Source organism: Myotis brandtii, unplaced genomic scaffold (assembly GCF_000412655.1).
Source record: "Myotis brandtii unplaced genomic scaffold, ASM41265v1 scaffold337, whole genome shotgun sequence".
Taxonomy (NCBI): domain Eukaryota; kingdom Metazoa; phylum Chordata; class Mammalia; order Chiroptera; family Vespertilionidae; genus Myotis; species Myotis brandtii.
In genome coordinates, this window is record NW_005362996.1 from 510,416 (window position 1) to 522,500 (window position 12,085).

At 37.3% G+C, this 12,085-nt stretch overlaps 1 protein-coding gene across 1 annotated transcript in view; it reads left to right on the forward strand.

The window, feature by feature from the left end:
- Window positions 1-12,085, forward strand: part of PZP (pregnancy-zone protein) — a 48,520-nt gene that overhangs the window by 29,167 nt on the left and 7,268 nt on the right. The window contains exons 17-27 of the mRNA XM_005871356.2: window positions 3,233-3,380; window positions 4,024-4,252; window positions 5,078-5,204; window positions 5,537-5,658; window positions 6,146-6,197; window positions 7,525-7,608; window positions 7,869-8,045; window positions 8,326-8,413; window positions 9,549-9,705; window positions 10,045-10,119; window positions 10,535-10,715. Coding sequence (XP_005871418.1) covers window positions 3,233-3,380; window positions 4,024-4,252; window positions 5,078-5,204; window positions 5,537-5,658; window positions 6,146-6,197; window positions 7,525-7,608; window positions 7,869-8,045; window positions 8,326-8,413; window positions 9,549-9,705; window positions 10,045-10,119; window positions 10,535-10,715 — 1,440 coding nt within the window. The remainder of the gene's footprint in view (window positions 1-3,232; window positions 3,381-4,023; window positions 4,253-5,077; window positions 5,205-5,536; window positions 5,659-6,145; window positions 6,198-7,524; window positions 7,609-7,868; window positions 8,046-8,325; window positions 8,414-9,548; window positions 9,706-10,044; window positions 10,120-10,534; window positions 10,716-12,085) is intronic.

Genomic DNA, 12,085 nt, shown 5'->3' on the forward strand with positions numbered 1-12,085 from the left:
GAGCTCTGCTCAGCCACAAGCCAGGCTGATGGCTGCCAGTACAGCGGTGGTGGTGGGAGCCTCTCCTGCCTCCTCAGCAGCGCTAAGGATGTCCGACTGCAGCTTAGGCCTGCTCCCCGCTGGCAAGTGGACATCCCCAGAGGGCTCCCGGGCTGCCAGAGGGATGTCTGATTGCCATCTTAGGCCCAATACCCCGGGAAGCAGGCCTAAGCCAGCAGGTGGACATCCTCCGAGGGGTCTCAGATTGTGAGAGGGCACAGGCCGGGCTGGGGGACCCCCCTGAGTGCACAAATTTTTGTGCACCAGGCCTCTAGTCTGTTAATAAAGATTAACATCTTTTGAGTTTGGGATTTTAAATCTGAGGTTCTATGAGTAAAGTGGACCTGTAATGCCTTTTCTCTAAGCCTCTAAGCCTCAAATCCTTCATTATATAAATTGAAGTAATGTGACTAAAGGCACTCTAGGGCATTTCAAAATCCCAATAAAATAAGTATTATGTATCAAAACAAATTAAGAATATTGACTGTTTAAAATTTGTTTTCTGTGTTCCTTGACATTGAGCCTCTCGAATTAACCATGTGATATTAATATCTATCTGTAAACCAGCCCTATCATAAAGAAAACAATGCTGTCAGCTCACTTTTAAAGGACCATGTTTTTCTCCAAATATAACCTTCAAAAATAGCACCAATTCCAAACAGTTTCTTAGCAATGGGAAATATTTTTTCAGGTAACTAAGATGCTTTATAAATGAGGGAGATTAAGGAAAAAGAAAATAAACATGAAAATTATACAGAAAGAAGTTTGAGCTTAAACCATAAAAGTTTGAGGCAGAAGGAAATATGCTGGAAGTTCATAAGAAAAGAATTTCAGGCATATGATGTAACAGAAAAAAAATAACTTCTAGCCCTAGCTGGTTTGGTTCAGTGGATAGAGCATCGGCCTGTGGACTGAAGGGCTCCAGGTTCCATTCCCAGTCAAGGCCACAATCCTCGGTTACGGGTTTGATACCTGGCCCTGGTCAAGGGCATGTGCGGGGAGGCAACCAATCAATGTTTCTCTCTGTCTTTCCCCTCCCTTCCACTCTCTCTAAAAATCAATGGAAAAAATATCCTCTGGTGAGGATTAACAAAACAAAACAAACAAACAAAACACTTCTAAAATGTGATGAATACACAAAGAAGATTGAAATAAGTAGATATAAATGACTCAGGTATGTGCAGCAATGGAAGAGCTAAGAAAGCTAGAATATTTTGTGAAAGTTCTTGAAAATAATTTGAAGAACATAAATCCATTCCCATGACTGTTTGGGAAGTCACCATGCAACTTCAGTGTTTGATGTCAGGGAACAGTAAATATGGGGAAAAAAATAACTTTAATACTGTTTCTAGGGCCTGATAGAGAGAGAGAGAGAGAGAGAGAGAGAATGAGGGAGAGGAAGGTTAATCCAAATAGGGTAGTAAAATCATGTTGGACAATGATAGAAATGATTAGTGCCTGAAACGTAAGAACTAAGTTATAAATATGAAAGTTATTATTCATGTGTTCAGTAAATTTTGATTGAATACTTACTAATCTAGTTTGTGGACATATAACAAATATTAAGAGAAATCTTCAATTGTATAAAAGTTATATTTTAATGGACATAAGGGGAGTATAAACAAAATAAGCAAGTATATTAAATAGTTTATTAGAAGGTGACAAATTCTAAGGGGAAAATTAAATAGAGAATAGGGTGACCAGTGAATGTCTTACCAGGAGAGTAAAATTTTAGCAAAGATTTGAAGAAATAGAACCAATTAAATGGCTATTTAGAAGAGTGTTGCATTCATAAAAAGCAACTTGAGTAAAGGAAAATACCTATGGAGTGCTTATTATGTTTCAAGACAGAAGTGAAAAGTAGATAGATTAGATGATAGATAGATTATGATATATAGATGATAGATGATGATGATGATAGATAGATTAAATAAAAACAGATGGTAGATAGATAGATAGATAGATAGATAGATAGATAGATAATAGAATAGATAAAGATAGATGGTAGATAGATTTCCTTAATTCTTACAGCAATCTTTTAAGGTAAGAATGTATTTTTATCACCATTTTCTCCTTTATTGTTTTTCTGGCTTTATTGAGATATCAATGACATATAACATTGTGTAAGTTTAAGGTGTACAATGTGTTGACTTGATATGTTTTTGTGAAATGATTACCACTGATGCATTAGCTAATACTCCATCACCTCACATAGTACCATTTCTTTTTCATGGTTATAATAATTTTTGAAATGGAAAAACTGAACCCAGAAAAGTTAAGTAGCTCAGCCAATAAGTAAGTAAATGGGAGAATGGGAATTGAATCAGGCACTCTGACTGCAGACCTATGTTTTTTTTAACTATTTCACTATTTTGCCTTTCAAAGGCTCTAAGGCAGTGCTTCTCAACCTTCCTTATGCCGAGACCCTTTAATACAGTTCCTCATGTTGTGGTGACCCCCAATTTCATTGTTACAGATTGAACATAATTAAAGCATAGTGATTAATCACAAAAAACAATATGTAATTATATATGTGTTTTCCGATGGTCTTAGGCGATCACTGTGAAAGGGTCGTTCGACCCCCAAAGGGGTCGCGACCCACAGGTTGAGAACCGCTGCTCTAAGGTGAGATCTTATCTACCTTATTCCAAATGAAAATATCTCTCTTTTTGGCATCTTGAATTCTTCATTTCTCCTTTCCATAAAATAAATAGAATAAAATCTAAAAGTCTAGCCTTGTTATCAAGAGAGCAATAAATTTACAAGCTTCAATATAGTACACAGAATTGATATTCTTAAATTCTATTCACATCAGTGGTAATTCAAACAATTTTCAATATAGCCACCACTCATGTTATCTAAAGAGAGTTTTACCTTTTCTGTTCCGTTTTTCTATGGAGGAAACAGTACTCTCAGACCTTAAAAACCTACCATTTCCCCTACAAACCATAAAATCATCTGCAAGTGATCTTGTACTTCCAGCCTCCATTCACATACATGGAATTTCTACCTGTAAAAAACATTCCTCTCTGCTCAAAGAATGTGGACTCAACAAGTAATCTCCAAAGTTCTACCACTCTCAGGAGACAATCAGAGCAGGAAAATGGAAAATTTGTTCTCCTAAGCCTTACAGATGAACCATAAAATAAATGGATGCTTTTCCCTTAATTAGATTATTATTTTCTTTGATTAGGTTTGGGAGGTGTAGGGATGCTGAATACTCCTTCAATGGGTGCAGCTGCTGCAATACCTGGAAATAATATGCCAAGTCCAGAGCCAGTCTCTGAAACAGTGCGGAGTTATTTCCCTGAGACCTGGATCTGGGAGCTGGCAATGGTGGAGTAAGTAACATCTGTCTCCTCTTTTTGCTCTGGGTGAGGCAATGTGACCCACCCAGCATTTTCAACTTGAAGATAAGCCTTCTGAAAAGTTCTAAATAATTGTCTTAGCCTCTTACCCTTTCATACAAGACCTAAGAAAAACACTTTTATTGTATGGGCTCACTAGTATAATTGTCTCTCAGAGCAACAAGTCTAAAATAATTATTCCTAAGACTGCCTATAGAATATTCAAATTCTATACCGCCTAATGCCATCCAGGAGTCTTGCATAAACAAGATTGGATCAAGCACATAAAGAAATAAGACTGCATAAGAGTGATAGTTTTTTTGTTGGATCATGAATCTTAAATATGCTTTATGGAATTGGACAATAGTGAGGATAGCTTACGGATCAAACTGAATCATATTCAAATGTTTCTATTTAAAATATATGCATGTGTGATGTGGCCATAGACAGATAAGGGAAAGAGACACCATTTAGTCCCTTTTGTTTTCCCACCTCAGTCCCCAGTACATAATCTAGTGTCCGTATGAACCCTTTAATGGATTTCATTCTTGACAGTCCCTTTACACATATTGATTCTCACTTGAAAAAAGACATTTACCTGCTTACTCTCTGTTCTTCCTATTGCCATCTTCGCCAGCTCATCGGGCGTAGCCGAAGTAGGAGTAACAGTCCCTGACACCATCACTGAGTGGAAGGCAGGGGCCTTCTGCCTGTCCAATGACACTGGACTTGGTTTCTCTCTTCCCACCACTCTCCGAGCCTTCCAGCCCTTCTTTGTGGAACTCACAATGCCCTACTCTGTGATTCGTGGAGAGGCCTTCACACTCAAGGCTACTGTCCTAAACTACCTTCCCAATTGCATCCGGGTAAGAAAAATGAGGGTGAATTGAAAGGGTAGATAAAACTTTGGTCATTCAGCTCATGATTTGTTCCCAAGACTATGGATAATTCTTGGAATTATGTGCTAGCATTGCAAATAAACAGTGCTAAGCAAGATGGGACATGATCAGAAAGATAACACAATAACATATGAGCTACAGGTACTAAAACCACAGATCTCCAATCCACATATCTTTTTTTTTTCTGAATCTTGCTGAATCCTGACACAAGACAGGCTCTTTGGTGGGAAAATTCTTGATGCTGACACAAAATTTAGTTTTCTTAATTTTGTTGGTGTTGTTCTTCCAGCCTTCATCTCTAAACTCCCATAATATGTACTTTTAACTTTTCTTATAGCACTTCTGTCTTTGTAAATTATGGCATAGTTTTGTGTAGAGATTATCTCCTTTATAATACAATATCCTCTAGGTCAGGATCCTCTTCTTCAAAATTTTCTATGTCTTATATAGAATAGACATGTAATATATGTTAGAGGAAGTGGAGAGAGGGAGGAAGGAAGAAAATCTACACAGGAGTTAAGAACCATCCGGTAGGAACCAGTAGGTACTTCTCCCAGAGGCAATATCTGCATATGTCAGATATATAATCTAAAGGCCAGCTCCTCCTAATAAATAATCAGTCTTGATGTGTGTCATTGCCATTTTCATGCTTCTCACAGCACATGTGAAATTCATAGTCTTTTTCTAAATCCCAGTTTAGGGCAGCACCTCACATATGGCCCCAATTCCATGACTCAGCGTCTCTCCATATTCTGATAATATTTATCTCTATGCCCCACTTGTGGGTGATAGGTCAGTGTGCAACTGCAAGCCTCCACAGCCTTCCTGGCAGCCCAAAACGAAAAGGGGAAAGAATCCTACTGCATCTGTGTGAATGAGCGGCAAACCTTGTCTTGGGCAATAACTCCTAAAACTCTGGGTGAGTGACATCCCCCCTGCCAAATGTTTGCCAGTCAACAATGGATCTCTGCATACTGCTTACATCATATTCTTTTTTTTTTCTATCCACAATGGTACCCTACAACACCTGGGCCTCACAATCACTATACTTGGGCATTGGTTTCTCAGTATACATTAGCCTTGGGGTTTTTGTTGTTTTATTTTGTTTTCACCTTTCCTATTCCGGTGCATTGTAAGGTTAAAGTGCAGCCTTTGAGGTGATTGCAGAGTATAGAGTCATTTTCAGCTATTAGGGATGGCTTGGACTACTGTCAAGATGGCTACTCATTTTCTCCACATTCTTTGTTTTAGGGAATATGAACTTCTCGGTGAGTGCCCAGGCAGTGAAGTCCCAAGAGCTTTGTGGAAATAAGGTTGCTGAGGTCCCTGAGATTGGGAGGAAAGACACAGTCATCAAAACCCTATTGGTGGAAGTAAGTCTGTATTACTTTGACATGTGTTTCTGAGGCCCTAACAATAAAAAAAAACAGTATGGACATTCTTGAGGTAACAAAGGATAATTAATATCATACAGAATTCATCTGATAAGACTAATGGAATTTCCTATCCTTAAAGCATATATTATGAGAAACTTTGCTATGTAAACTTGTTAACTTTTGCATAGTTTTTTTAAAAAACATTAGGAGCCTTTTCCTTTTCTGATCTCTACCTCTCCTATAGGAGTCAAATATTTCTCTCGCCTATTACATTTGACTCTCTGCCCTTAGTATCCCTCATTTTCTCCTCAGCCAATATCCCTTGTTGTTCAATGTTTTACACATTTACACTAATTTGATAACAAGTAGGATTTGATAACATCATTTAGTCTAAACACCACCCTTCAAAGTAAATAATCTATGGTTGTCCTTTAGTCACCTCGATACTTAGCCCTCTTTTCTATTTTTTTTCTTTTCACCCAAGCCTGAAGGTATTGAGCAAGAAAAGACTTTCAATTCTATGGCCTGTACTTCAGGTAAGAGTCAATCTTCATAATCATTGTGAGAACAACGCCTCCCGAGGGTATATATTTCAAGTTACAATGCATAGTCTTACATATTATCTCCCATAATTTTCAGAATGTTCCATTCAATGTGGCATAATACTAAGTATTTCTTTATACATATTTTATAAATAGGAACACTGAGCCCAAGAGAGCAGGTTAATGTGGCTTGTGGGTACAGGCAAGACTACTACTGGGGCTTGCTTGGTTCACTTTCAGCCTTTATCTCCATAGCCAGTGGCTGCTCATTAATGAGGCAGGATGCAAAGGCTTAGAGTGCCACAGCACTAGGTAGAAAGAAAGCAGAGTCATGACAAGTTTGAATCACAGTTAATATCCCATAATTTTCAGAATGATCCATTCAATGTGGCATAATACTAAGTATTTCTTTATACATATTTTATAAATAGGAACACTGAGCCCAAGAGAGCAGGTTAATGTGGCTTGTGGGTACAGGCAAGACTACTACTGGGGCTTGCTTGGTTCACTTTCAGCCTTTATCTCCATAGCCAGTGGCTGCTCATTAATGAGGCAGGATGCAAAGGCTTAGAGTGCCACAGCACTAGGTAGAAAGAAAGCAGAGTCATGACAAGTTTGAATCACAGTTAATATTCTCTAAAATAGTTCATAATAAATCATATGGCACTTTCTGCTCATCTTACTAAAAACTTGTTTTCCATAGAAAAAAAAGAACTCCACTTTGCATCAGGATTTTACCATATCATTAAAAAACATTAAATTGTGTAGCTTGTAAATTATACTGGCACATTAGCACTAGATCTATGTTCATAGTATATAAAACACTGTTCTTGACACTTAAGAAGGACCAATTTAAGGCTTAACATTAGAGACCAACAAAATCAGAGAATTATACAATTAATTCAGAAAACTCTAGATCCTCATCAGCTCCTAGCCTTCTTTAAGAGAGCTACTGTGCACACAGCAATACAGAAGATGGTAAAACGGGAGGGAAAGGGACTCGGGAAGTTTTGTAGTGCCAAGAAAAGCTGGACTATTAAAGGTAATCTCATCATAAGGCAAATTCTTATTTCTTGGACACAGGGTTCCTCAAGGAGGCATAATAATGTTATTGCTAAATGTAATGATAACAATAATAATAACGGTTCACATGCATTGAGATTTAAGATGTTGCCAAGGCTGTTCTAATTCACACATTTTATATGTATTATTTCACGGAATCATCACATGTGCAAGTTAAAGTAGGAAGAGGTTAAGTAACCACTAGATTATACTACTATAATGGATGCCATCCTTTCATATAGATTATTTGTTTCCAAAGGTACTGAAATATCTGAGCAATTATCCCTGAAGCTCCCACCAAATGTGGTCAAAGAATCTGCCAGAGCCTCTTTCTCAGTTTTGGGTGAGTTATCTTGCATCTAGAAAACTTGTGACAAAAGAACTGCCAACCATACATTTTATCTATATATTTGTGTTCTAAATATCAACTTATTAATGTGTCAATTTATATAGGATCCTGGAAGGCTCACTTTTTCTAAATATAAATGTTCCCTTGTCCAAATGATAAAGTATCTGACTTTCAATATGAAAATCATTGGAGTTTACTAATGTTGGCTACATATGAACTTAAATAACTCTGACATTTAATCTCACATTCCCCAGGTGACATACTAGGTTCTGCTATGCAAAATACACAGAATCTCCTCCAGATGCCCTATGGCTGCGGAGAACAAAACATGGTCCTTTTTGCTCCTAACATCTATGTCTTGAACTATCTGAGTGAAACCCAACAGTTGACTTCAGAGATCAAGTCTAAGGCCATTGCCTATCTCGTCAGTGGTAAGTGAGACAAAGAAAAGTTTACCGTGTTACTCTACTAATAATGGGCTTTTTTCCCCACTATGCTGGCATTTTATCACCAGTGATCATGCTAATGTAGTGATTTTTGTAGAAATGAAAAGTTTCCCACCATCTGATACAATGTTGCATTTTGACATATAGGTGATAGCCATAACACTATGACAGATCCTACCCATGAGCCATCAAACGTCAGGGGAGTCTGGATACCATCAGCCTGCACGTGGAGATATCCTGCCTTTCTATAATACTTTCATTCCAGGTTACCAGAGGCAGCTGAACTACAAACATCAAGATGGTTCCTATAGCGCCTTCGGGGATCAGTCTGGCAGAAATGAGGGCAACACTTGGTAAGAAAAGAAAATCATTCTGAGTTTCAACTATGAGTTCAAAGCATGCCCATACAGGGTGAGACAAAAAGTAGATTTACAGTTGTTCATATGGAAAATAACACAATAATTAATAAATAATACAAGAATAAACTGTGTTTTGCATACTCACTACTGTAAACCTCCTTTTGCCCCACTCTGTCTATTCACTTACTTAATTCTTACAATAATCCTGTGAAATGAGAGCTATTAGCTTCATTTTACAGAGGAAATAATGTTCATTATGGATGAATAAATGTCTCTAGTATAAACAACTAATAAATGGCAAAACTGAGAACATTTGAAGTTGATTATTTTTATATCAACACACCAAGCCTCTCTTTCTCGTGTTGCTAAGGAACCATTATAAACTTCTTATTTGCCCTCATAAATTGTTGAACAGTGCTGAGATGCTAGAAACAGGCTAGAAAAATGGCAGCCATTACTCACAGTGCACACTTTACCGCCTTCTACTAGATGATCCTTTCTATCTAGCTAGCTAGCTATCATCTATCTATTTATCCATCCATCTATTTTTCTATTTATCAATCTATTCATTTATCCACCTGTCCATCAATTCATCTATTCATCTGTCCATCTATCATCCATTCATCTAATTATCTATCTATCTATCTGAACTAAATATGACCATACAAGAAAACAAGAGGAAATCAACAACCTGAAAAGTAGTGGAGAGACAGGATGATGTAGAGAAAATTATTTACTGAAACAGACCAGTAAAAGAAGACAGCCCAATAGAATATTAGTTGCAGAAGACAAAGTAAGAAATCAATGGAAACAAATAAATACAGAAAGTCCAGAATGTGAGAGCAAATATCTTAACCACCCCCAAGAAAACTAGGAGAAACCTAAATCTCTAAAGTGATGCTTTTGGAAGCAAGAATCCTTGGTAAGGCATCTAACAACATGCCACAGGAAAAAAAATAGAAAGAAGCTAACAGGTTAACAGAAAAAGTTTTCAAACTCTCAGTAATAGCTCTTTCATTCTCATGAGGGTGAATTGGGGGAGAGTGGGAGTCTATGTGTGCAAAACAGAGTTTTAAGGTGCTGTATGAGAATAAATGGTCTCAGAAGCCTGCTCTACTTCATCCTTCAGGCTCACAGCCTTTGTACTGCAGACCTTTGCCCAGGCTAAAAGCTACATCTTCATTGATGAAGCACATATTACCCAAGCCCTCGCCTGGCTCTCCCAGAGGCAGAAGGAGAATGGCTGTTTCAGAAACTCTGGGTCACTGCTCAACAATGCCATTAAGGTGAAGTGCTGTGAGTACTTATGCTGAACCCCATGATACATCAATATTAACATTGTTCCAAACGTGATAGTAGAAAGAAGGCACAGGAAAATTGCAAAGATGAAGTCCTAGATAATGTGAGAGGGCATCTAGGAAGGAGTTATAAACCTGAAAATTATAAAGAAGAAAGAAATGGTGCTTTGCATGAGGATGTTACTTTGCTTGATAGAGAAGATACTGAAGACAATTTGCATTAAATACCAGAGAATATACTAAAATTTAGAAGTGCAATTAATCAAGTACAATTAATCAAAATTCTCTCTCTCTCTCTCTCTCTCTCTCTCTCTCTCTCATTTACAGGGAGGAGTGGAAGACGAAGTGACCCTCTCTGTCTACATCACTATTGCTCTTCTGGAGAGTGGTCTTCCAGTCACTGTAAGACTCACCTCAGTCCCACTTCCTACTATGAAAATTACAGGCCTGATGTCTGGAACACCACTGCACTAAAAGCCAAGTCTCAGCTTTCATTTTGCTCAATGATGAGGCATTTCTCAGCCAGATGAGCTCTTTAGTCAATTCCATTCAAGGGAATTTATACTTGCCCAATAATGCCCTTGGACTATGTACCAAAACTAATCCTAAAAACACATGTTCCCTGGCCTTATTTTTTGAAAACTAAATATAAAGTTAAGAAATTTAAAATGTTTCTCAGCTTAAATATAGTGGATATTGGCTGTCTACTTGGCTGGCTGAAAACCATGAATGACATCTGTCAAGCAATATCCAACTCAGAACTTGTTCTATCCTCTACTTATCCTAGTTTGACACCAGCACCTCTTTGTCTTCACAGAACTCTGTTGTTCAAATGGCCCTACTCTGCCTGGAGTCTGCATGGAATACAGCAAAGGAGGGGCCCCGTGGAAGCCATATCTACACCAAGGCATTGTTGGCCTATGCTTTTGCCCTAGCGGGAAACCAAAATAGGAGGGGAGAAATACTGAACTCTCTGGATGAGGAAGCTGTGAAAGAAGGTGAAAGCAAATGGTTAAAAAAAAATTTCCCCTTCCACTTACACAAATTCTATAAGGAGGAATATATTCCTGCTGAGAGCAACAAGCTTTGTCTGTAATTCTTTAGCCAAGTTATCTGTTGTGAGGTCAAAACACCTTTTATAAAAATATATTCTCTGGGATTGCATATGTTATACCATACATAATGCTGCAGGTAAATTATGGAATCTTATCTCTACCTGCTGAAAGCAATATATTAAACAAATATATATTTTTATAGGATAAGTGCCTACATACTTGGATGATAAATGGTACAACAAAAAGCCATACTAAAGAAATTGCAATAACATTTTCAAAGTGTTTTTATCTCTTTTTGCCAGATTATTACAAAAGTCCTATGAGCTCAATAAGTAGGTTTTATTTTTTCAATTACAGTTTATATTCAATATCATTTTATATTAGTTTAGGTGTGCTGCATAGTAGTTAAAGAATCACATATTTTACAAAGTGGTCCCCTTGATATTTTAAGCATTCTTCTGGTACCGTACAGAGTTATTACAATATTGGCCATATTCCTTATGCTATACTGTACTTCCCCAGAACAATTTTGTGACTAATTATTTGTAGTTCTTAATCCCTTCACTTTTTTTCAGAAACTCCCCCCACCACCAATAACAACTTCCCTCCCCTCTGGCAAACATCAGTCAGTTCTCTGTATCTATGAGTCTGTTTCAATTTTGTTTATTCATTTATTTTGTTCTTTAGATTCCACATATAAGTAAAATCATACAATATTTGTCTTTCTCTGACCATTTCACTTAGCATAATACTGTCTAGGTCTGTCCATGCTGCCACAAATGGTAAAATTGCATTCTTTTTTGTGGCTAAATAATATTCTATTATGTACATATGTATACCACAGCTTTTATATCCTCTTGTTTATTGATGGGCATTTGGGTTGCTTCTGTATCTTGACTGTTGTAAATAACACTACAATGAACATAGGAGTGCATATATTGTTTTGAATTAGTGTTTTGGGTTTCTCTGGGTACATACTCTCCATACTGGTTTTTAAAATGGCTGCATCAATCTTCTCTCCCATCAAAAATGCATGACTGTTCCCTTTTCTCCACATCCTTGTCAACATTTCTTTACTGATTTATTGATGACAGCCATTCTAACAGGTATGAGTTGATATCTCATTGTGGTTTTAATTTGCATCTCTCTGATGCTTAGTGATGTTGAGCATCTTTTCGTATGTTTATTGGCAATCTGTATGTTCTCTTTGGAGGAATGTAATAGGTAGGCTTTATATCCAATTCATACTCCAATTCCCAGGAAATATCACAAATAGCAAGAAAACTCTGTCTCATTTCTCTTTCAATTAAATA